The sequence below is a fragment of the Exophiala xenobiotica genome (assembly GCF_000835505.1).
Source record: "Exophiala xenobiotica strain CBS 118157 unplaced genomic scaffold supercont1.3, whole genome shotgun sequence".
In the NCBI taxonomy this organism is placed as follows: domain Eukaryota; kingdom Fungi; phylum Ascomycota; class Eurotiomycetes; order Chaetothyriales; family Herpotrichiellaceae; genus Exophiala; species Exophiala xenobiotica.
This window is the reverse complement of record NW_013562492.1, coordinates 3711955-3734784: the sequence shown is the minus strand read 5'-3', so window position 1 is coordinate 3734784 and position 22830 is coordinate 3711955. Positions and strand designations below refer to the sequence as shown.

The 22830-nt window shown below is 52.9% G+C and overlaps 9 protein-coding genes and 1 non-coding gene across 11 annotated transcripts; 4 read left to right on the top strand and 6 right to left on the bottom strand.

Annotated features, from left to right (window-relative positions):
- Positions 1 to 53: 53 nt before the first annotated feature.
- Positions 54 to 1392, top strand: PV05_05635 (uncharacterized protein). The gene has a single exon (XM_013462160.1). The coding sequence runs from the start codon at positions 590 to 592 to the stop codon at positions 1169 to 1171; it is 582 nt and encodes a 193-aa protein (XP_013317614.1). The 5' UTR covers positions 54 to 589; the 3' UTR covers positions 1172 to 1392.
- On the bottom strand, positions 1199 to 2445 carry PV05_05634. Of its 2 annotated transcripts, XM_013462158.1 has the most exons (3): positions 2266 to 2445; positions 2110 to 2192; positions 1199 to 2053 (listed from the first exon to the last, which is right to left on the bottom strand). In XM_013462158.1, exons 1-3 carry the CDS (start codon positions 2284 to 2286, stop codon positions 1561 to 1563), a joined length of 597 nt encoding a protein of 198 aa, XP_013317612.1. In that variant the 5' UTR covers positions 2287 to 2445; the 3' UTR covers positions 1199 to 1560. The 2 variants fall into 2 exon arrangements, with proteins under 2 accessions (XP_013317612.1, XP_013317613.1); XM_013462159.1 differs by having other exon boundaries at positions 2110 to 2445.
- A 147-nt stretch (positions 2446 to 2592) lies between these two features.
- On the top strand, positions 2593 to 2708 carry PV05_05633. Its single transcript, XR_001230716.1, has one exon. It is a non-coding gene; the product is annotated as a 5S ribosomal RNA (ribosomal RNA).
- A 604-nt stretch (positions 2709 to 3312) lies between these two features.
- Positions 3313 to 4137, top strand: PV05_05632 (uncharacterized protein; the record flags this gene model as incomplete). The annotated part of the gene is made up of 2 exons (XM_013462157.1): positions 3313 to 3390; positions 3433 to 4137. The coding sequence occupies 2 exons, from the start codon at positions 3313 to 3315 to the stop codon at positions 4135 to 4137; spliced, it is 783 nt and encodes a 260-aa protein (XP_013317611.1).
- Positions 4138 to 4835: 698 nt separating this feature from the next.
- Positions 4836 to 11196, top strand: PV05_05631 (uncharacterized protein). Its single transcript, XM_013462156.1, has one exon. It carries the CDS (start codon positions 4927 to 4929, stop codon positions 11017 to 11019), a length of 6093 nt encoding a protein of 2030 aa, XP_013317610.1. The 5' UTR covers positions 4836 to 4926; the 3' UTR covers positions 11020 to 11196.
- Positions 11197 to 12281: 1085 nt separating this feature from the next.
- On the bottom strand, positions 12282 to 15263 carry PV05_05630 (uncharacterized protein; the record flags this gene model as incomplete). The annotated part of the gene is made up of 1 exon (XM_013462155.1): positions 12282 to 15263. One exon carries the CDS (start codon positions 15261 to 15263, stop codon positions 12282 to 12284), a length of 2982 nt encoding a protein of 993 aa, XP_013317609.1.
- A 1405-nt stretch (positions 15264 to 16668) lies between these two features.
- PV05_05629 (uncharacterized protein) lies at positions 16669 to 18596 on the bottom strand. The gene has a single exon (XM_013462154.1). The coding sequence runs from the start codon at positions 18463 to 18465 to the stop codon at positions 16996 to 16998; it is 1470 nt and encodes a 489-aa protein (XP_013317608.1). The 5' UTR covers positions 18466 to 18596; the 3' UTR covers positions 16669 to 16995.
- A 342-nt stretch (positions 18597 to 18938) lies between these two features.
- Positions 18939 to 19607, bottom strand: PV05_05628 (uncharacterized protein; the record flags this gene model as incomplete). The annotated part of the gene is made up of 1 exon (XM_013462153.1): positions 18939 to 19607. The coding sequence occupies one exon, from the start codon at positions 19605 to 19607 to the stop codon at positions 18939 to 18941; it is 669 nt and encodes a 222-aa protein (XP_013317607.1).
- A 59-nt stretch (positions 19608 to 19666) lies between these two features.
- PV05_05627 (uncharacterized protein) lies at positions 19667 to 20723 on the bottom strand (the record flags this gene model as incomplete). Its single annotated transcript, XM_013462152.1, has 2 exons — positions 19667 to 20197; positions 20250 to 20723. 2 exons carry the CDS (start codon positions 20721 to 20723, stop codon positions 19667 to 19669), a joined length of 1005 nt encoding a protein of 334 aa, XP_013317606.1.
- A 362-nt stretch (positions 20724 to 21085) lies between these two features.
- PV05_05626 (uncharacterized protein) lies at positions 21086 to 22571 on the bottom strand. Its single transcript, XM_013462151.1, has one exon. It carries the CDS (start codon positions 22253 to 22255, stop codon positions 21236 to 21238), a length of 1020 nt encoding a protein of 339 aa, XP_013317605.1. The 5' UTR covers positions 22256 to 22571; the 3' UTR covers positions 21086 to 21235.
- Between the last annotated feature and the right edge of the window lie 259 nt (positions 22572 to 22830).

The window sequence follows — 22830 nt, the reverse complement described above, 5'->3', positions numbered from 1 at the left end:
AACTCCATCGGTAAGGTAGGTAGTCGATTCTGTCCACCTCGCCACCACCAATTCCCGACCTCAGCCTGATGCAGCCTCGTCGAGTGTTTGTTACCTAATGGCTGTGACCCAAACCCAGTGTTTCACGCCCTTTCGTTACAATTTGACACTTGTTCCAAGGTTCTTTTTCTCTTCGCCTTCCACGGTCACCAAACCGAGTACTGTCAAGACTGTGTACATACCTCCATCCTACTACTGTGAGAGATCTTAGATCTTTGCTTATCGTCTCCAAGATCCTTAACGATCAGCTTCCAAGACTCACTTGTATGAGACCCCTTCGATCTGCAACTCCATTCCCGCAAAAATACTGCATATTTTCCAGGTTGGAAATTTTGTATATATCACACCTCGACCACGCTACATCACCACGCCAAAGGTACACACGCAATCGTCTGTACAACCGAAGCTCTTAGATTCTCGAAGAAAAGGGACAGTCTCAACTCCAACCGACCTCAATCATTCTGTTCTTGTCCGTCAACCCCGATCACTCCTCCCCGTGCGCGGACAGAAGATCGAAGTTAGGTCTTTCTTGGACGCCGGTTACAGTACCATGGCGGAAACCACCACATCCAGTTATACAATCCGCTACGCCACACCGTCCGACGTCCCGGTGATTCTCCAGCTCATCCAAGAACTCGCCTCGTACGAAAAGGCGCTGCACGAAGTCCTTGCGACGGAACAATCGCTGCGCGAGACGTTGAGTTTTCCCGACCCAAGTTCTCCGGGGGGTTTCACAAGGGGCTATGCGAAGACATTGTTGATCCTGCCCACGTCTTCTTCTGAGGGTGCCTCGTCGACGCCCGGCGCCGCCGAGATCGCGGGTATGGCCCTCTTCTTCCACAACTACAGCACGTGGACATCTGCACCGGGCATCTACTTGGAGGACTTGTTCGTGCGGCCGGGGTATCGTGGGAAGGGTTTCGGCGGGGCGCTGATCCAGGCTCTCGCGCGAGAGTGTGTACGGCTCGGGTGCAAAAGGCTTGATTGGAGCGTGTTGAAGTGGAATGAGCCGAGCATCAAGTTCTACGAGGGCGCCAATATAGGCGCCAAACGTATGGACGAGTGGATGGGGATGAGGGTGGATGGGGAGAGGCTTGAAGAGTTGGCGAGGAAAGGTCTGGGGGAGGCGTGAGATGGGCGGAATGTTAGCAAGATAGATGGATGGAGTCCTGTGTCCATGATTCTTCAAAGACTGTCTCGCCCGACCATGAATGACTCGTTGAAAGACATTGCTAGATCACATCTGAAAGGCTGCTTGTGGGACGTCGCAGCGAACAGGACATTGTTGGTATCATTGCAGCCCCATACGGAGACATCTTCTGCAGAAGCCTCGGTGTATGAAGTAAAGATAGGTAGAAACGGACGAAATGTTGAAGGTATCCTTGACGAGGTCTTCACCAAACACCATAACGCCTGCTTGCCTTGACCCAAAAGACTCATATCCATGTCATATCCTACCTGCTCAATTACTCGCTACCGCATTCTTTTACGGGGACATGACAGCCAGGTACATCAACAGCCTCACATAACAACACAGCACGAATTCTGCTTCTTCGCCTGTTGATAGAACATCTTACTCTGTGCACTCAGTCCGTCAGATTTGGCCACTAGACTGTCAATCTTCTCTCCTCGTTCCAGCACGCTTTCAATCGTTTTGTGCAGGACGATCTTGGTCTCGTCCAGTTCCCGCTGCACCCGCATTATACTGTCCGCCTCATTGGGGTTCTGGTATTTCACAATGTACTCTTTCAACTGTGGGAACGGCCGACTCGTGACACTGGGACTGGAGTAGCTCGATCGCGGGTTCTGGGATGTGAATTCATCGATGATCTTGGAGAGGAGTTGATGGGCGACTAGGGCTGGGTATTCGGCGTCGCTAATGATGATGCCTGCCACGCCCTGGCTCGAGCCGTAGGCGTGGAATGTGTATGATTTTTCTTCAATGTCCTGTCGGACACCGGGTTTGGTACGTTCGGCGACTGTCTTTGAGAACATTGTCATGAACTCGCCATAGCTGCAGAGGGCGGTCAGTCTGGCAGGGGTTTGATAAGGGGGTAGTTGGTGACGAACCTGTCGCGGGTGAAGCGGGAGAAGGAGGACAAGTCTCGTTCGACGGCGAGTTCGGCGGTGGGAGCAGGGTCATTCCGTAGGATCTGATGGCGGTGTCAGTAGGGGTTGTCTCGTGCCTTGGCCTGCGGAGGGTTGTCGTAGTTGCTGTTGGCTTACTCCGATGTAGAAGATCTTCATGGTGGCGGTGAGTGATGCAGAGTGACTGGGATCAATTCGTGAGGAAACAACGGTTGGAGAGTATGCAAACAGTAGTTATGGACTCGCCGTCAGCAAGAAGGAAGAAGAAGTTGCTATGAAACAGCAAGTGTTGCTGGCACTGTCTTCAATGATTGTAAGGAGCCTGAAGGACGTCACATGTACTTGTGCTGGCCGGGCCTCGATTATCCTTCTGCCTTTGGGAAGCTTACCTAAACACCGCTGTTTAAGCCTACTAGCACTCTTTAATGTGCTACATCTATCACTTTAACACATTTACTTCCGCAATCGACCACAGGATGCGTACTACAGGGCTTCCCGTCCGCTCAGCCGTACTTAAGCCGCATGCCGATGAGTTAGTAGTTGCGTCGGTGACGAGCAGCGAATCCTCATTGTTGATTGTTTTTTGTCTTTTTCAAAGAATTGATGATGAACTGGATCAAGAAATGGTTCTGATGGACTTTTTGTAGTTTTTTGGGCGAGACTAAATTATGCGGCCTCATGGTCGCAGTTGCCTGATGACAGACAAGCCAACAGATGGGCCAACCGTATAGGCCTCGGCTGTTCTCAGCCACTTTTCCTGTTGCCCTGATCCCCAGGTTCGAAATCTCCAGAGCTCCAGATTGTCCAAAAATCTACGGCGATTCTCCGACGGCTAGACTCCTTTCTGGTCGGCAATCGTGTTGGAAGCTACAAATGAGAGAGTAATGACTGGGACCAGTTCAGTTGCCGCTTCCACCGGGCGTTGCACATTGTCTTCATGACGTGCTAGAATGCGGAGAAGGTTGCAGGTTGCAAGCCTGAGTAATAGCGGTCACGATGCACTAGGTATTGGGTGAGTAGACACAACCTTGAGACTCCATGACTTCCGTACTCTGAAGACCTGCTATTGCCATAAGCGCTCGCTGTACCTATTGAAAGTGAGAGCTCTCTAAACCTCAGAAAAGCCTCGAGTGGTTGTTACAAAGAGGTTCTTCGAACCACGAGTGCTTGAAATACCTTGCCGCCATGTGGTCGAACCTGCTCTGCCTTTCGACGCTGGTGTTACCTGTATTGAGCCAATTTCCCACGACTTGCCCTGCAGCCGTGAGTGCTGGGCCAAATGGTACTTTAGGGATTTGCCCACAGGACTTCACCATCATCGGACCAGCTCTAGAGCCTGTCCATGAATCGGCACAAGCACCGACAGGGTTCGCCGTCGACCCAGCGCTCAACATCTACCTGACATATCCACGAAACAGCGGTCCAACGCCTATCAACGTAGTCATTGCTACTTCATTCACGGACGAGGCACCTTGGCCTAATGCGACCATTCAAAATTGTACCGCTACACAGGATCCCAGCACCTGCTTCATCAATGTGCAGAATGTGGTGCTTGACAGCCTGAATCAGCTATGGATTGTCGATTCTGGGATATTTCCAGGCAACAAGAGTGCCACACCCGGTGGCGCAAAGATCATGAGCTTCGACCTATCAGGCGTCCACCTTGAGACATATATCATCCCTTCGAGTCTGCTACATGACAACATGAACGCCAATGACGTACGAATCAATAACACAGTCGGTGGCGGCAAAGGCTACGCTTTCATCACGGATGAGAGCAGCAGCGGCAGCATTCTCAGCATCAACCTTGAGAATGGCTCTGCGAACAGACGCTTATTCAATACGAGTGTTGTTAAGCCTGATCAAGGCTACGTTGGGGTCTACAATGGCCGTCCGATCTATGCCTGGAATGGAACGATGCGGAATTCTGGTAGCATCGGTAGCGACGGCATTGCTCTCGCCAGTGGCAATGTCTACTGGGGTGTCTTGTCGAGTCGTCGTTTCTACTAGGTGAGCCAGGATGTGCTGATTGACAATTCGTTGAGCGACGACGAGGTGCTTGCAGCTGTGCAGGATCCAGGTCAATGTGGGACCGAGCAGGCGGGCTTCACTGCCGACAACAACGGCAGGGTGTATATCCTTGCGAGCGAGCACAATGCGATATTCTATGTCGATACATTGCAAAGCCAGGTGAATCAGACGGTGAATGGATTGCCTCCTGGCGGGCCTGCGAAGGTACCGGTGCCGGCAGACAATTATGTCGTCAAGACGTTGGTGAGAAGCGGTCTCATCCAACATGCTGATAGCGCGGCGATCCTGGATGGCTGGTTTTATTTCTGTACAAATCAGCTGGAACTCAGCCCTCGCTTTCAGTACAATAACACGGACAACAGAAGAGGTCCGTTCAGAAGTTACAGAACATGGATAGGAGCCGGTCCAGCTATCTAGGAAGGGCTGCATTGACTGGAACTCCAAACTCTTCCGTCTGTATGTTCTACCCATAGCTGAATGATAAGATAGTCAGGTGGTTTGTGTAAAGACGTAGGCGTAATCGAGAAACTCGAAGTGAATGAACATCCTGTGCACGAAGTGAATACTGTACTAAGTAGCTGGTACTCTGACTCTAGTCTTGCAAGTCTTGGCAGCCGAGTCACAACAAGTGGCCGCCGCTTGGTGACAATATCCACGATCGTCTTAGCTTTTCACCTCTTTTTCCATCATCTCGTCATCATACGTCGTTTCATTTCCTGCGCCAGGACAGGCTCGCACAGAAACGACATTCTGTGAGATACTATCAGCATGGCTGAGCCGACTTTCCAGGCCGAGTCGCAATGGCTCGCCCAGATGACTGCCATGAGGCAGGCAATCGCCGAATTGAAGTTGCCACCGTGGAACGACGAATCTCAGATGTACGGCGCAGATCTAGACCTGGAAGGAGACCTCAGTGAAGACACTCAAGACGACATCTGGGATGTCGAAAGTGAATTGGATGAGAGTCCTCCAAGCGAAAGTTATGATGATGCTGTCAATGGCTTCAAGACTCCGGATCATGTCACGGATGGTGTGTTCAACAAAACATGGTTGCAAAGCAAATGTGCTGCTTTCGCCAGGTCAAGAACGGGCATTGATGCCTCCGATCTTGAACAGCAGATTACTGCCCTTCTTGCCTCCGATAATTCTGAAGATGAACTGCAGATGTCTTTGGCCGATATTATCGGTTACGATGACCTGGACTTTGTGATTGAGCTCATCTCACACCGCAAAGAGGTCTTGACCGCACCGAACGCCACAAGTCGTCAGACAGACGGCCTTTTCGGACAGCTACAGACTCGCCAGGAACGAGAAACGGGGCTGAGACAGCAAGACTATGAACACAAGAGTGCTGCACTAGCCCCAGCTTTCGATCGAGGTGCGCCAAAGTATGCACATGTCTACAAGTCTGATTCGGCTGCCTCCGGTAACATTCTGGACGTCTCTGGGAAAAGATATGGCCTTCCTCTAAACAGCACCAGAAATGACTATGCCAAGTATGAGGAATACAGTATCCCTGCAGCCAAGGTGGGCACGCTGGCCGCGGGTCAGAAACTGGTCAATATCGCAGATATGGATGGCTTGTGTCAACGTACATTCAGAGGGTACAGCTCGCTCAATCGGATGCAAAGCCTTCTCTATCCTGTTGCCTATACCACATCGGAGAATATGCTTGTCTGTGCCCCTACCGGTGCTGGCAAGACTGATGCTGCCATGCTCACCATCCTCCAAACCATCTCGAAGAACGTCATTCCGAACCCAATTGACGAGCCTGATGCTACAGACTTTGTCCTGATGGCCGACGACTTCAAGGTGGTGTATGTTGCGCCAATGAAAGCCCTTGCAGCGGAAATCACAGACAAGTTGGGCAAGCGTCTTGCTTGGCTCGGAGTCCAAGTACGTGAATTGACTGGCGACATGCAATTGACGAAGCGAGAGATTGCGGCCACACAAATCATAGTGACAACACCTGAAAAATGGGATGTGGTCACTCGAAAGAGCACCGGCGACACTGAGCTTGTACAGAAGGTTCGGCTCTTGATTATCGACGAGGTCCACATGCTTCATGACGATCGTGGTGCTGTTATCGAATCACTCGTCGCAAGAACACAGAGACAGGTAGAAAGCACACAATCGCTTATCAGAATCGTGGGCCTTTCGGCCACGCTCCCGAATTATGTCGATGTTGCCGACTTTCTCAAAGTCAATCGGAACAATGGTCTCTTTTATTTTGACGCCTCGTTCCGCCCGGTACCCCTCGAACAACACTTCATCGGTGTCAAGGGCAAGGTTGGCAGCAAGACCCAGCGAGATAACCTTGATCATGTTACCTTTGAGAAGATCAAAGAGCTCTTGAAGCAGGACAAGCAAGTCATGGTGTTCGTTCATTCCAGAAAAGACACTGTTCTGACTGCTCGAACCCTCTATCAAATGGCTATCGACGATGGCTGTGACTCGCTTTTCATGCCTGAGCCGGACCATCCGGCGTATGTCAGAGCATTGTCTGATCTGAAGTCGACTCGAGGCCGTGAGCTTCGGGATATCGTTCCCAAGGGATTTGGTTGTCACAATGCGGGCATGCCTCGTACCGACCGGAACTTCGTGGAGAGGATCTTCTCCGAAGGCGCTATCAAGGTGCTTTGCTGTACAGCAACACTGGCATGGGGTGTCAACTTGCCCGCCGCGGCCGTCATTATCAAAGGAACGCAGCTTTACAGTGCCGAAGCTGGTAAATTCGTCGATCTGGGCATTCTGGACGTGCTTCAGATTTTTGGTCGTGCAGGCCGTCCTCAATTCCAAGACAGTGGTATCGGCTACATTTGCACAACTCAGGACAAATTGCAACACTATCTATCTGCCGTGACTCAACAACAGCCGATCGAATCAAGGTTCTCCCATCGATTGGTTGACAATCTCAACGCTGAGATCAGCTTGGGCACTGTCACTACCGTCGTGGAAGCTGTGACCTGGCTCGGATATTCTTATCTTTTCGTTCGCATGCGGAAAAATCCTGCAGCCTACGGCATCGACGTCGCCGAGTCTCTGGACGACCCTCAACTCGGGCAACGAAGACGGAAATTGATCGTCGATGCAGCTCGAACCTTGCATAGAAGCCAAATGATCATTTTCAACGAGAGAACAGACGAACTCCGTTCCAAGGACGTTGGGCGGATAGCCAGTCAGTATTACGTGCTGCAGAACAGCATTGAGATCTTCAATACTATGATGAGGCCTCGAGCTAGTGATGCAGACGTCCTCAAAATGATCAGCATGAGTAGTGAGTTTGATAATATTCAATCCAGGGAGAACGAAGCTCAAGAACTACATCGGCTTCGCCAAGAAGCTGTCGTATGCCAGGTCGAGGAGCCAAAGAGCGCACCAATTACCTCAGAAGACAAGAAAGAACAGAAAGTCATTGAGAACCATGCAAAGACGAATATCCTGCTCCAATCCCACATTTCAAGGGCGAAGCTGGAAGATTTTGCTTTGGTCTCTGATCTGGCATATGTTGCACAAAATGCCGCCAGAATCTGTCGTGCTCTTTTCATGATTGCCCTGAACAGAGGTTGGGGTTACCAATGCCAGGTATTACTTTCCATGTGCAAGGCAATTGAGAAACAGATGTGGCCATTCCAGCACCCTTTCCACCAATTCGACCTCCCCCTTCCAGTTCTCAAGAATCTGGACGACAAAGCACCCTCATCGAACATTGAAAGCCTGCGCGAGATGGAACCAGCTGAGATTGGCAGCCTTGTTCACAACCAGAAGATGGGCAACACCATCTCCAAGTTGCTCGACAATTTCCCGACCTTGTCTGTCGAAGTCGAGATGGCTCCTCTCAACCGCGACGTGCTTCGGATGCAGTTGTACCTTTATCCTGAATTCGTCTGGAACGATCGCCACCACGGCACTTCCGAGTCATATTGGGTCTGGGTTGAAAACTCTGACAGCTCAGAAATCTACCATCACGAGTATTTCATTCTCAGCAGGAAGAAGATACACGATAGCCACGAACTCAATTTCACAATCCCCTTGGCTGATCCTCTTCCCTCGCAAATATACGTTCGGGTCATCTCCGATCGCTGGCTAGGTGCAGAGACAGTTCAACCAGTCTCATTCCAGCACCTGATCCGGCCAGACACCGAGAGCGTCTATACCGACCTTCTCGATCTGCAACCGCTTCCTATCAGTGCTTTGAAGAATCCATTACTCGAAGAGCTGTACGGACAGCGTTTCCAATTCTTCAACCCTATGCAGACACAAATATTTCATACACTGTACCACACGTCGAACAACGTCCTCCTAGGATCACCGACCGGGTCTGGCAAAACTATTGCAGCAGAACTCGCAATGTGGTGGGCATTCCGCGAACACCCGGGAAGCAAAGTGGTCTACATCGCGCCCATGAAAGCGTTGGTCCGAGAAAGAGTGCAAGACTGGCGCAAACGGCTGACTGGCCCCATGGGCTTGAAGTTGGTCGAATTGACCGGTGACAATACGCCTGACACCCGAACGATCCGGGATGCCGACATCATCATCACCACGCCCGAGAAATGGGACGGTATATCCCGATCCTGGCAGACTAGATCCTACGTGCGCCAAGTGTCGCTCGTCATCATCGATGAAATCCACCTCCTCGGCAGCGACCGTGGTCCTATCCTCGAAATCATCGTCTCTCGAATGAACTACATTGCCTCACAAGCCGAGTCCGGCTCGATTCGATTGATCGGCATGTCCACTGCCTGTGCGAACGCAACCGACCTGGCCAACTGGCTGGGCGTCAAGCCAGGTAACAACCAAGGCCTCTTCAACTTCCGGCACAGCGTCCGGCCTGTGCCCTTGGAAATCTACATCGACGGCTTCCCCGAGCAGCGCGGTTTCTGCCCACTCATGCAGAGCATGAACCGGCCAACGTATCTAGCCATCAAGAACCACAGCCCCGACAAGCCCGTCATCGTGTTCGTCGCGTCGCGACGCCAAACGCGCCTGACCGCAAAAGACCTGATCAACTTCTGCGGCATGGAAGAAGACCCACGGCGCTTCTTGCACTTCGATACCGAAGACGACCTCCAAGCCACATTGTCGGCTGTCAAGGACGCCGCGCTCAAAGAAGCGCTCAGTTTCGGCATCGGCCTGCACCACGCCGGTCTGGTCGAGTCGGATCGCACTTTATCCGAACAACTCTTTGCCGCGAACAAGATCCAGATTCTCGTCGCGACGAGCACGCTGGCATGGGGCATCAATCTTCCCGCACATCTGGTCGTCGTCAAGGGCACGCAGTTCTTCGACGCCAAGATCGAAGGCTACAAGGACATGGACCTGACGGACGTGCTGCAGATGCTCGGCCGGGCGGGCCGGCCGCAGTTCGACACGAGCGGCATCGCGCGAATATTCACGCAAGATGCCAAAAAGGCGTTCTACAAGCACTTCCTGCACAGGGGCTTTCCGGTCGAGAGCTCCCTGCATAAGGTCCTGGATAACCATCTGGGCGCCGAGGTGTCTGCGGGCGTCATCACTACGAAGCAGGATGCTCTGGATTACTTGACGTGGACTTTCTTCTTTAGGAGACTTCACAAAAACCCGACATACTACGGGCTCGAGATTGGTGCCGAGGAGCACCGTGAGTCGCAACTCGTCGCGCGGCAGATGGCGTCCGAGTACATGGTCAGTCTTGTGGACAAGAGTCTGGACGATCTGGCGGAGAGCGATTGCGTACTCGTGCATAGCAATGGCGACGTGGACGCCACGCCGTTCGGCAAGATTATGAGTTATTACTACCTGAGTCATTTGACGGTGCGGCAGTTTTTGACCAAGGCGAGAAGGACGCCACGCGCCACTTTTGCCGATGCGTTGAGCTGGGTCAGCCTGGCGACCGAGTTCGATGAGTTGCCCGTCCGGCATAATGAGGATCTGATCAATGCGGAGCTGGCGAAGAATTTGCCCTTGCATGTCGAGGGCTTGCTGGATGGCCTGCCCATGTGGGACCCGCATGTCAAGGCGTTCCTGCTGATCCAGGCGTTTATGAGCAGGGTGGAATTGCCGATCAGCGATTACGTGGGTGATCAGACCTCGGTGCTGGATCAGGGCATTCGCATCATCCAGGCGGCCATCGATGTCATGACCGAGTTGAACCGGTTTGATGCCGTGGTGCAGATGGTCAGGTTGCTGCAGTGTATCAAGAGCGCAAGGTGGCCGGAGGATTATGCATTGAGCATTCTGCCGGGAGTGCACGAGGTGTTTGATCCCAAGGCCGAGGGCAAAGTGCCCAGCGATCTCGTCACGACTGCGACGCTGGCGAGCAGGCACGGCGGCAAGACGATCGATGGCCTGATGAATGTGCTTGGCGTGAAGGCGCAGGGCGTTCGTGCACAATTTGTCAAGGCAGTCAACTTGTTGCCGGATATCACGTTAACTGCCGGTGGCGATTCGGATAATCTGCAGGTTACGATGAAGAGGGGGAATCGGCTGCAAGATGCACAGGCACGAATTTATGCGCCGAAGTTCCCCAAACCGCAGACAGAAGGCTATTTCGTGCTCGTGATGCCTGCGGGATCAAAGGGGGCAGGAGAAGGTGCCAGAGCGGATATTCTTGCGTTGAAGAGGGCGAATTGGTCGATGATGAACAACAAGCAAGGCCAGAGTAGGGCTCGGGAGGTCAGCCATACGAAGCTCAAGGTGCCAGTACTGGAGGGGACGGATGGCGGAGAAGTGAAGGTGGACGTTCTGGTGATGAGTGATGCTTATCCTGGTATGGAGTGGTGGTTGGAGAATGTGGTTGTGCCTGTGGCCCAGTCGAAGGCTGTTGTGCAGACCGTCAAGGTCAATGTCGATGAGACTTTGACGAAGAAGAAGGGGGTTTAAGGTGTGAAAGGTAGAAAAAGGGAAAGCAGATGACACTTTGACGAAGAAGAGAGGGAGTTGAGGTTTCAAAAGTAGAGAAAGAGAAACCAGAACGAGCCTGGCACGTAGGTGGCTGGGCGATAGCGACAACAATACTACTAGTATGTAGATGCAATTGAATCAAATAGCAAAGCGGAAGTGATACTAGTAGCACATGCCCTGGTGAACGCTCGTGGCATGGCACTCCCAAATGGAACCAAAGATTTTGGGATATCATTCTTTGTTCATATGACAAGAGTATGTTATGGGTTGGATTGGTGGTCGGTTTTCTTGAGAGTAGACCTGACAAGACCTGAACCGACCTGACCAGAACCGACCTGACCAGAACCGGCATGACCAGAACCGGCATGACCAGAACCGGCATGACCTGACCTGACAGACCAGACAAGACCTGATGAGACCACACAAGACCACACAAGACCACACAAGACCACACAAGACCACACAAGACCACACAAGACCACACAAGACCACACAAGACCAGCTCTAACTACCCCGTATGTCCAAGTGAAAATTATACAGCCGAGCGCCCTTACGAGTCCGACTCGTAAGGCATACCTATACCCATCCCTCGTTCCAACGTCCGCCAGGGAGGGAGGGAGGGAGATACTACGTACACAGTATGTAGCTTGTATCTTGTAGCTCGTAGCTTTGTAACCAGCGTCCAGTGTTCCCCAAAAAGCGAGGTCCCAAGTCAAATGAACTGCTCATACAACTGTCCGCTGTACACTGTACAAGGCCGAACAGGCCACATCATTGACAAAAAGAAAAGCAAAAGCCACGAATCGTGGTACCCTGGGTGATACCAGTACAAGTGCCCGGACCTACCACGTAAAGAAATGGGAAAACGTATGCACACACAACCCGGTTATATACCTAGGTATATCCCCCGTACCGGTCCCCGGCCGGGGTACACCGCTGTGGCAACCCGCTCATCGCTCATCGTATGAGTACTGTACAAAACATGCGCATGTGCATGTCGATCTCCAGCCTTGAACAAGAACATGAATATGAACATGAACAAGGCAAACCTGCTGATAGACCAAAAAGAGGGCTCCACAGAACCGAAACCTCCAAAAAAAAGGTAGAATAACTCCCGCAAATGGACCGGACCATATGAGTGCATATGCAGATTCGATGGCGCGATGCCCTACCATGCCCAACCATCGCCCCCCAGCGGAAAACACCATGCAGCCCCTCCCAAAAAACGTATGCAAAGTTGTTTAAATACTCTCGACAACCAAGCCGACACTCAGGCCCGGCTTGTGCCCCCGTTCCGCCTGCACGACGACGGGCGAATAAGCCTTCTTTTCGAGGATCTCCCACTTTTTCGCCTCCCTGACCATCTGCCTTTCGACGTCCTTGATCTTTTTGGTGTCGGGCTCGCGCTTGGTGATTTTCACTTTCATATTATCCTTGGACTGCGACTGCGATGACTTGGACGCGCTGCGCCGGTGGCGGTGGCCCTGCAGGATGCCCATGCCCATGCCCGACTTGCTTACGGTCCGTTCATGACCTTGACCTCCACCTCCTGAACGACTACTAGCATTAGCGGGAGCACTAGCGGTTTGTGTTGTCGTTGTTGTCGAGGCTGAAGACGCTGCCGCTCCTGCATGCGCCGCCGCTTCCGCCCGTCTCGGAGCGGAAGCGAGTAGTCTCGGTGGAGGGACGTTGACCCTTGCGCTTTGTTTGCGGGACAATGACACTGTTCGGGCGACGGCCACTTCGGCGGCGGCCGTTGTGCCGGTGGTGGAGGTGGAGGTGACAGGGTTCAAGGCCATTGGGTTGACTTTGGCGGCGGCGGCGGGTGCGGGCGGCACGGTTTTCTCGAGGCCCTGGAGGGACGAAGGCAGGGTCGCTGAACGCTCTTTGGGGGTGGTGCGGACTGAGATTGATGCGGAGCGCGGGGGGAGGCTGAGGCTGTTGTCGGTATTGGCACGGCTGGGGCGGGTGGGGATTATGCCGGCTTGTTCGATTTTGCTGACGGTGCTTTTGGCGGCGTACTTGGAAAGGGGGATGAACTTGGCGTCCTTTTTTGGGACCGGTGGTGGTTTATCGTCCTGATCACTGCTATTGTTGGCAGGAGGTGGTGCTTGTGGCTTAGCAGGGGCAGGAGCGGGAGCCGGAGAGGAAGCAGAAGCAGAAACGGAAGCGGGAGTTCTTCGAGTTGGGCTTGGAGGGCCTTGAGGAATGGTGGGAGAGTCGTCGATGGGTCGGTCAACGCGCCTGACGGCGGCAATTCGAGGAGACAGGATGGTCTTCCCGGCTTGTGGTTGAGGTGATGGGGATGGAGCTTTGGTGATGGTGGTATCGGATTTCGGAGAGAGGTCTTCTTTGACTTCCGTGACGGGAGATGGAATGAGTCGACTAATCTCTTCTCGTGATCTGCTCGTGAGCCGAGTGATGTGGATATCAGAAGGTCGTGCTGAGTGGAATGAGCTCGAGCTAGTTGGCTGCGCAGGTCTATCATCGGAATGAGTCGCTACTGTAACGGTTGGAATGGTAAAAGTGATTGGTGGCAGACTCTCTTGAGGCATGGTAGTAGGTGAAGTCAGCCTCTCTACCGCAGCAATGGCTTCGTCGAAATACGCCGTGTTGACCGACGTGTGCTTTGTAGTGGCCGCCGAAGGTAGGTTCGAGATCGAGGTAGGCGCAGGTGGTGGTATAGGTGTTGTCGGTTGTTCAACCTGGTCTGACTGAGCAGTCTCGGCTTGTCGTAGCTTGCTAGTCGCAACGACTTTCTTTGATCTAGTCCGTACTAGCTCGACAGCCGCCGAATCTGGTCTTGTCATGACGAAGTGCCCGTCCTCGACGCCCTTCGAGTCTCGGAACGACTTGATGTCGAAGAAGATCTCGTCCGTGGTGGTGGCGGAGGATATCGACGACTGGAAAGAGTGAGCAGCACTCCATGGCGCTTCCCGATCAGTCGAAGCGGTATTGTCGTCCGGGCTGTTGACCATTTGCTCATTCGAATCGACCCTTTTCGGGTTGAGCGGTTCAGGCTTGGCCATGGAAAAGCGATCTTGCATGGGCGACAGTCGTGCTGGTGAGCTCGCTGTTCGCTTGAGTGGGTGACGATCGTGGTCTGAAGCTCGACCATGGATCTTGACTGGAGCTGGAGATGTGTTTGGAAAAAGAGAGTATTTGGTTGCCGCAGGTGAACGGGTTGAGGTTGGTGTACCCAGGAATCTAGGTGGCATGAGAGGAGTTAATGTGCCAGGGTCGGTCTTCGAGTCTTCCTCTTCGCCGGCTTTGGTGTTTGGTCGACTATCGTCAAAAGACCGTAAACTCTCCAAAGTCTTGCTTCTCCTTGCAAGCAGTGACGAAGATCGTGTCGCCGCCGGTAGATTGCGGAACATGACACTGTATCGATCGAGTGGAGGGCCTGGGATATCGATTTCCAGCTTCGGCACTGGCGGCCTGGTGTACGTTTCGCTCCATATACTGGCATCGGTTGCTGTGGAGGGTCGCGAGAACATATCGTCCTCCGGCTTTTGACCGGTTTTGTTCGTATGCCTCTGAATAAGATGTCGATGACCTTCTTTTGGTGGCGTGGGAGGATCTCGATGCGACTGGCCCAGCTCCCCAATTGGTCGTGGCTTGTGCTCTGCAAATCCACTGCTTTGACTTGTCGGGCTCTTGTCTAGCACCATCAAGCCGGTCGGAAGGCCTATGGTTGGGCCTGGAGGCACCTCTTCTCGCTTGATCTCTACTTGGCGAGATCTGAATAGTGTGCCGATCTTCCTCCATTTCTTACTCTGCATTTGGAGTGACCTGTTGTTAAGTCGCGAACGATGCCGGCAAGGTGTGCTGTACTCGCTACTGTGCTGGTCGGACGGAGGGATGCCAAAAGCCGGAGGGGGATGGCTCGGGCTGCCGAATGCCAGACCTATCAGGTTGTTTTCGGGTTTCGCGGTAGCATTGGTGTTCTTCGGTTCTTGGTGTTTATGATTCTCGGATGTTTGGGGTCTGGTCGATGGCAGTTGGATTCGTGGTTTTCTCTTCCCCGTCGCACCTCCGGATGTGGCAGGACGAAGATTGACAGGTCTTGCGGTCCGGAGAGGCTTGCCTGTCGGGTCGTGAAGCGGGGAGGTTGGCTCGGGGAAGGCAAAATCAAACTCTGGCTGTCTTGCAGCGGCATCAAAATGAGAAGTGTCGTGTTGAGAAAGATCTCGAAGTCGAAGTGACAACCATCTGCTGGGCATGATTAAGATTCCGGACCAGCCAGAGGGACAAGTAGTGACAAATGAAAGGATGACGGGAAGGGAAATGTCGATAACGGGTGTCTTAGAAAGCGAGCTCGATAGAGGCGGGAGAGCTATCGCAGAGTGAAACTGTCACAAGGTTGACATCGTTCAAGGGCAGGCCATCACCCGACTTCTTGGCCGCCGTCTTGAGCCTTGATTCTCGTCACGAGAGGCGGAGTAGGAGGGGACTGTTAGAGAAAGCAAAAGCTATCCAGATTCGATGCACAGATTGCAACATAATAACCCAGTGGATGAACCTTCAAAAATCGGGGCCAGACCTTGCGAACTCAGCAGACACAGACTGGGATCTGGCATGAGCATGACTTGCATGGGACGAGCCTGCATATCGGAAGTTGGATCTTGATGGCCACCACTGCAGCCATGTTGTGCCTTGGTCGGCAAATGAGCATCGTCGAAAGACCGCCATCGAGGCAGACCTTTGATCAGTCTGTTGAAGAGATCAAGGCCACGCAAGGAACCCGCGGCTGGCTGGAACAATACGGAGGTAGTCGGTCACAGGTTGATGGGTTGGAAACGGGCAAGCATGAGAATATGGGGAGGATGGAGAAGGAGACGTTGAAACCACCACTCACAGTCATCGTGGCTGACCAGGATGTTACCAGGATATTACCAGGGTCGACCGACTGGCGTGCTTCAGATTTCTCTTAGTCTCTCGCGTGGCGGCCTGTCGCATCTCGACATGGGGTTGAAATCTTCCGGATGGCAAGGACAAGGAGCAGGGGGGAATGTGCCAAAGGATTGTCCGTACATGTCACCTGTACATGTCAAAGATTGAGGAAGAGGAGTGTACAGTATATCATGGCTTCCCTTGATGGTCCTGGGTTCCTCTTCTCGTCCAACAACAACAACAACAACAACTTCGAGTTTTACTGCTTTTGCCGCTCAACAGTGTGCCACTGTGCTTCACTGCTTACCTCGTCACAGAGTTTCGTTGGTGTTACCCTGCAATCTCCTCGATCCCTCCATCCATCCATCCTGGTCCTTCTAGGCGAGTTCGGTTGACTTCGGTTTCCCCCCCTGAAACCGACCAGCTTCAAACACCTTGCACGGCGCCACCACAGACCCTTGTTACGAAGTTACGATACCCCCGATACCCTGCCGTAAAAGTAATGCCACCTTGTTGACGGCATCGATCAAAATCGCCCGGTGGCAGTTCTTACTGGCTGCTTATTTTGGCACCTTCGAGATCACCGTTGCACAAGCGAAAAGACGTCAACAACGTGTCTGCTGGTGATGTTTTTCCATGGCACGATTTGCAGGTCCGATTGGTGCACCCACGCATATTGAAAATATCGAAAAATGAAAGCAATGGCAAGGAATGGAGAGATTATTGTCCAACAACAGTAACACAGTAGTACTCGTCACGTCTTGTGTTGGCCTGCCTCTGCTCTTACGTGGCTCGCAGCCCAGGGATAACTGCTGTTCATGGAAACATCCCTGTCTCGCTCGTTGCAAGCCACGACTCCCAAAGAACCCCCAGCGACTACGAGTATGAGTACGTACTATGTCACTCTCACGCTAGCCTGGGTCTGCCAAAGCCAGGACCATTACATTTGCCTTCAGGGAGCTCGCCGCATATACTCTACCAGGATGCCTACAACAGGCACATCAGGCCCCCTGAGTCGGCGATGCAAGAACGACAACATTACTCGACATGTGGTCGCCGCTGTCATTGCATGCCCAACTCCTTGAGGATACTGTCATTGTGCTCGCCCACCGCGGGTATCTTGTCCATTCTAGCTTCGACATCAGGACTCATGCCAGGTGCCAGTAGTGCCTTGATCTTTCCAACCTCCGTGTCTACCTCTCTCCATCTCCGTCTGGCCTCGAGCTGGGGGTGCTCCCAAACGCCTTGCATATCATTGACTTTGGCATTCGCAATACCCGCCTCCTCGAGACGTCTCGTGACTTCATCAGCATCCCACTGCGAGAAGATGCCGCTGATGATCGACTCCAGCTCGTCGCGGTTGTCGCTGCGAGAAGCGGTGCTCTGGAACTTCGGGTCCTCGGTCAAGTCGACTCTCTCCAAGACCTGTGTGGCCAGGATCTTCCACTCCCGCTCATTCTGCACGCCCAGCATGACTTTCCCGCCACCGCCAGTCGAGAAGGGTCCGTACGGATAGATGCTGGCGTGGCTTGCCCCGGCCCGCTTGGGCCCAGACTGTCCCTCGTGAGCATAGTACATCGGGAAGCCCATCCACTCGACCAGAGATTCGAGCATCGAGATGTCGAGCTCACACCCCTGCCCCGTCTTTTGGCGTTGGATGATGGCGCTTAGAATGTTGCAGTACGCATACATACCCGCCGCCGTATCTGCGATTGAGCAGCCGACCTTGGCCATCCCGTCGTCTCCTTCGGTGCCGGTGATGCTGAGCACGCCCGCCTCGGCCTGGATGAGCAGGTCATAGGCTTTCTTGTGCGCGTAGGGGCCGTTGGATCCATATCCACTGATGGAAGCGTAGATCAGCTTGTCGCCTCTCTTCTCACCAGGTTTGGACCTAGCATTCATCATGCCCTTCAGTGCTTTGTAGCCTAGCCCCATCTTCTCGGCGTCTCCTGGACGGAGGTTTTGCACAAACACATCGGCCTTCTCAACTACCAGGGTCTTCAGAATCTCCATGTCCCGCGGATTCTTGATGTCCAGCGCGAGAGACTCTTTGTTGCGGTTCGTCCAGACAAAGTGGCTGCATAGTTTGCCTCGCACGCGGGAGTCGTGGTGTCGCACAAAGTCGCCGCTGCCAGGTCGCTCGATCTTGATCACCCTCGCACCGAGGTCGGCGAGGTGGCGCGTGGCCAGAGGCATGGAGATGACTTGTTCCAGGGCCACGATGGTGATGCCGCTCAGTGGTCGGTTCGAGGGAGCGTTGTATGTGAAGGCCTCGTCAGACGACGATCGCCGAGCAGTCGAGCAGCTGATGTGCCTCGGTCTAGCGTGAGGTCGTCGTATTGACATCGTACTGGAGGCTGTAACGCCAGGGAGCAGAGCTGATACATTGCGAGCGTGCCTTGCATTGACCGTGGATATCCTTGATGTTCGATAGGTTCTGACCATCGACCTCGAAGGGTTTATTGGGAGACTTGCGAGGATTCCATCGTGGCCCCATGCCCGGGACAACTGGCACGGGAGCTTGAGTGTCATTTCCAGCTTTTTCTCTACTCCCTCGTTTCTGCTGCAGCCAAGAATCTCTTTACCGGGCAAATCCCCATACTATGATCGAAGCATCAAATTCAGCAGAGTGTAAGTACCTACCTACAGGTAGGTAAGGTAGGTATATATTTTCTTTCGGTGTGATGCCGAGACACAGGAAGGCTGTCAAAGGCCCATCACGGCTGTTGTCTTCCCCTCACGATGCGGTTGCACAACCGACATGCTGCCGATATCGGGTGTCGCCTGTAGAGGACGATACTCTACGGAGTAGGTACCAAGGTAATGCTAGGTACTCTTCTATAACCGAAGACTTCTCCTCACGGACCTGGACAGTCTCCGAGTATCTATCGAGCTACCTACAACGTGGTATATCCAGGCGTGACGCATGGAGCTATGATCAAACAGATTCCTGACACAGACCACATACCTCACTCGTGGTCGAAATCCCATCCCTTTGCGTCCAGCTAGTCTGCCTCCAAATCCCCTGCCATATTGTCATCAACAACTGACAAGTTTCCACTATCATCGACGCCTATGGTGTCAGAAAAGACATTGATGAATGTTTCTCGTGCCGCTCGCTCTTGCAACAACAGTCCCAACATCGCCCTGTCGCTGACGCCAGATTGATTTGCCAGGCCCATCAGCTGCGATATGAAGTATCCAGACGACTTGCCCTCTCGAAAGCGCTGATCCAAGAGTCTCCGTCGCTCATCCGTTTGCATTTGATCGGCTTCTTGTGGGATTGATTTATTGAACGGGATCTCACCTTTCGCCTTTCCCATGGCTCGATATACAGCCACGTAATCGGCCACGTCTCTCCGGTGAAACCATTTCGATGGTTCTGTTTGGCCGCCTTTGTTGCCACGAAGTGGACCGATCCCACTGTTGAAAGTGCCGGGGGCTTCATTATACCGTAAACGCGAATTGATATCGGATATGTCCGAGTATGATACTGCGTCTCTGATGGTTCGTGAGATATCTCGCGCTGTGAACTGCGTGAAGTCTGGCATAGGCGTTATCGTTTCAGAGGCTTGCAAAAGAGAAGGCTTCGGTCTTATCCGTCTGGGCTTCTTGGGCGAGCGACTGGCAGAACGATATAGTGGTTCGGGATGTCTTTTTCTCTTGCTGTTCATGTGTACACGAGGCTGCGCCGGATGATGTATGTCGGATACAAGGATCGGTATTGATGATTTTAAGTGCACGCGAACAGGACGGACGGCAGGAATCTCGTCTTCACTGTCGCTGCTGCTGGGCCACTCATGTTGACTAGCCTTTGCAACAGGAAGGTTTGGGACTTGCTCTTTCTCATCTTCTGTTGTCTGCCCGTCGAATAGATCTTTCGCATCCTTTGTTTCCGAACAGAGTCCTTTCCACTGTTGGCTGAACTTTTCACACGTTGGCCTGTTCCCCGTACTGCACCTGAGCTGTATTCGCATTCCAACAGCGGTAGAAGAATCTGCTCGACACCAAATTGTCTGGCCAGCTCTCTTCCGCTCTCATAGGGAACCCAAGTACCTTGATATAGCCAGTCACCACCGTTCACCGTTTCAAATCCGCCGGGCATCGCTGCTCTTAAAGTGCGGATGGCTTTGTTTCTGTCACCATCTGTAAGTTCAGCTACCCGAAGAATTTGTCCCGCGTTGAGCCACGAATCTATTTGACGACGCATCACTTTCCTCCCACGGACTCGCATCTCAAGAACAGGCACATCCCGGCGGATGATCTGATAGCAGGTAAGTAGGTCCTCTTGTCTGATGCAGGCTCAAAACACCGACCGAGTAGACTTTCCCGACATCAGTCTGCAACTTTGCAGCTTCCACCCAAGAAACGGATTTCTGGGCCATATCCTGTACATCTGGCGCCTCCTCATCACTGCCACTCAATTCTATCCATTCCTCTGTTTTCGCAGGCAGTCCGTCCTGACACTTCCTTTGTAGACTGTGTTGCGACCTATGATCTTCATCTTTGGCAGGCCCTTGTTCGAAACAAACATCTCGCCCTCCACTCCAGGACCTCATACCGGTAGAATCGATCGATTCGTCGCTGGAGGCTTGCTCGAGGGATTCGTGTATCGGTTCCTGCACCTTGCCTTCGACATCGTGATCCGATCGATGGTCATCCGATCTGTCGTCCACATGATTTTGAGCTGAAGAGCCTGGCACCCGCTCCTGTTCTGGTTCGTAGATTTCCAAATCGCTCTCGTCATCATAGTCGGACCAATCCTCCTTTATAGCACGGTATGGAGGCATCTCTGTAGGATGGACACCTACATTGGCAGGCCGAATCTCCCATCAGCATCGGCTTCTCGAGGTTGTCTCATCAACATAAGCTTCGAAGATGTATGGTGAGCTCGAAAAGGCACCAGCAAAATATTGTTCGACAAAGTTTGGGGATGTACTTGTCAACGGAAACGCAGGTAACGCGTATGCAACTGTTGGCGAACAAACCCTTGGGAAAATGCCGGCAGAATAATCAACGCGCTGCACTTACCGCCTTGATGGTCGGCGGTGAGTAAACTACCTGATGGTTCCGGATCCTTTTCCTCAGTAGCATCGAGATACAATTCTCGAGAAATATTACTATGGTTCATATGGAACTCAACCAGTCCAGTGATAACATTCTGAGACGCCCACTCCCCAAAAAACCATTCGCATGACAGAACCGCCGTTATCAATCAGTGAATGAAAAAGGTAAAAAGCAGGCACTCGAGGGATCTCAGCTGCCCCAGTTGCATGACCACCCACTGATGTACCCTTCCTGCTCAAAGCAGGTTGACGTCCCATCGCTTCCTAGGGTCGTCCGTCCTACCGGCAATGGCTACGTCGTAGCGATGCAGCAGCAAGGCTGGGAGCGGCGACTTCTTATGCTTGTGGTCTATGTGCTCAGCAAAAGCTTGTGGATTGGTGAAAGCAGTCTTATCTCGTTCCAGATCTTTCCCGCCTGCGAAGCAGAACACACAGCCGTACTTGATTGCTGACGGCGAGGCGGACTTTTTGTCCGACAAAGGCAGGTACAGATGGCACTTCGCCAGGAACGAGCTGCGGTATTGGATCCTCAGCCCGCTGTGCTCGCGAATCTCGTCGGTGGTGTGGATGTTGGACGTTGCGCTGTTGGCGACATGATATCTGACCTTGTAGGAGCACTCCGGACACTCCCAGTTCAGGAAGGCTCCTCCGAAAGCCTTGAGTTTCTGACGATTTTCCTCAGATAGGTCTTTCCTCTCGACAAACGAGATGCGCCCTTTGTCGCGTCTGTTGCTGAGCTGCAACGCACCACGGCAAAATTTGCCCAGCTCGTTCGGGCGCAGATCTTCGGGTCTCGCGTGCCGGGGGTTGCTGGGACTAAGTTTGGGGACTTCTTTGAGTTGCAGGCTGCGGTAAGTCAGGGTCTCCCAGATAGCGGCGAAGGGCCTCTTATCTTCAAGGTCGCGGTCGTAGTGATTCACAAAGATCTTTTGAATGCCGTGCACGGAGTTGAGCATCTGTTCAACGGCCTGGTCCAGGTAATGCGCAGCCATAGCGTCTGAACTGTCTGTGATGTAGGGCAGATGATCGTAGGATAATGCCCCGAGAGACTCGAGCCGTGCTTGCAAGATCAAGAGACGCGGATCGTACGCTTTGATTTCGTTCGGCACAATGTCCGGGTAGATGTACCAGTCGATCAGAGTCCTGAGTTTGTGTCGGATTCGAGCCAGTGTGATTAGAAGGTCATCTATAGCTTGTGGGATAGTGATCGGCTCGGGAGGCGGAGGCAGGTCGATGGGATCAAGGACGACCGCCATAGTTACGATTGTGATAGAATGGTCTTCTCAGAGACGAACAGCTGGTAGACGGTCGTAGCTTTATACTGTTTCGAGCCTGAAGGAGCGACAAGTCATAGTCCGGGCTGGATCTGAGCCTTGTGACCACACTTTTGGCCGTCTATGGCGTCAAGTCACTCCTTTCGTTGGATGACTGTTAGCGCAAGAGCACGATCGTCCATCAAAAAATGAATGGGATATAATGGGAGTGCAAAGGACATCGAATTGAAAACGTTCAGCCTGCCTCTCATGTCATGCTAGTGGAGGGTCACGATGCATCTGGAATGGCTGAAGGTTGCGCAAGCAGCTGAGCTTCTCACCATGGTAGTGCAGGGTGTACTAGGTTAGTCTGTTTCGCGCGACGATTGAAGGCGGCGCCAAAAGTCCGACAAAAGGTCCAACGGCGGCCGCCTGCAGTTAGCACGCCAAACAACGCCTTCATGCAGTTCGTTACACGAGAAGTAGGTCGGCAATGTAGGCTGCCTGATAAGCCGGCCATCGCGGGGTTGACAGGCCCTCGCCACACAGTGTGAGTGGTTGACGGGGACACGCAGGAA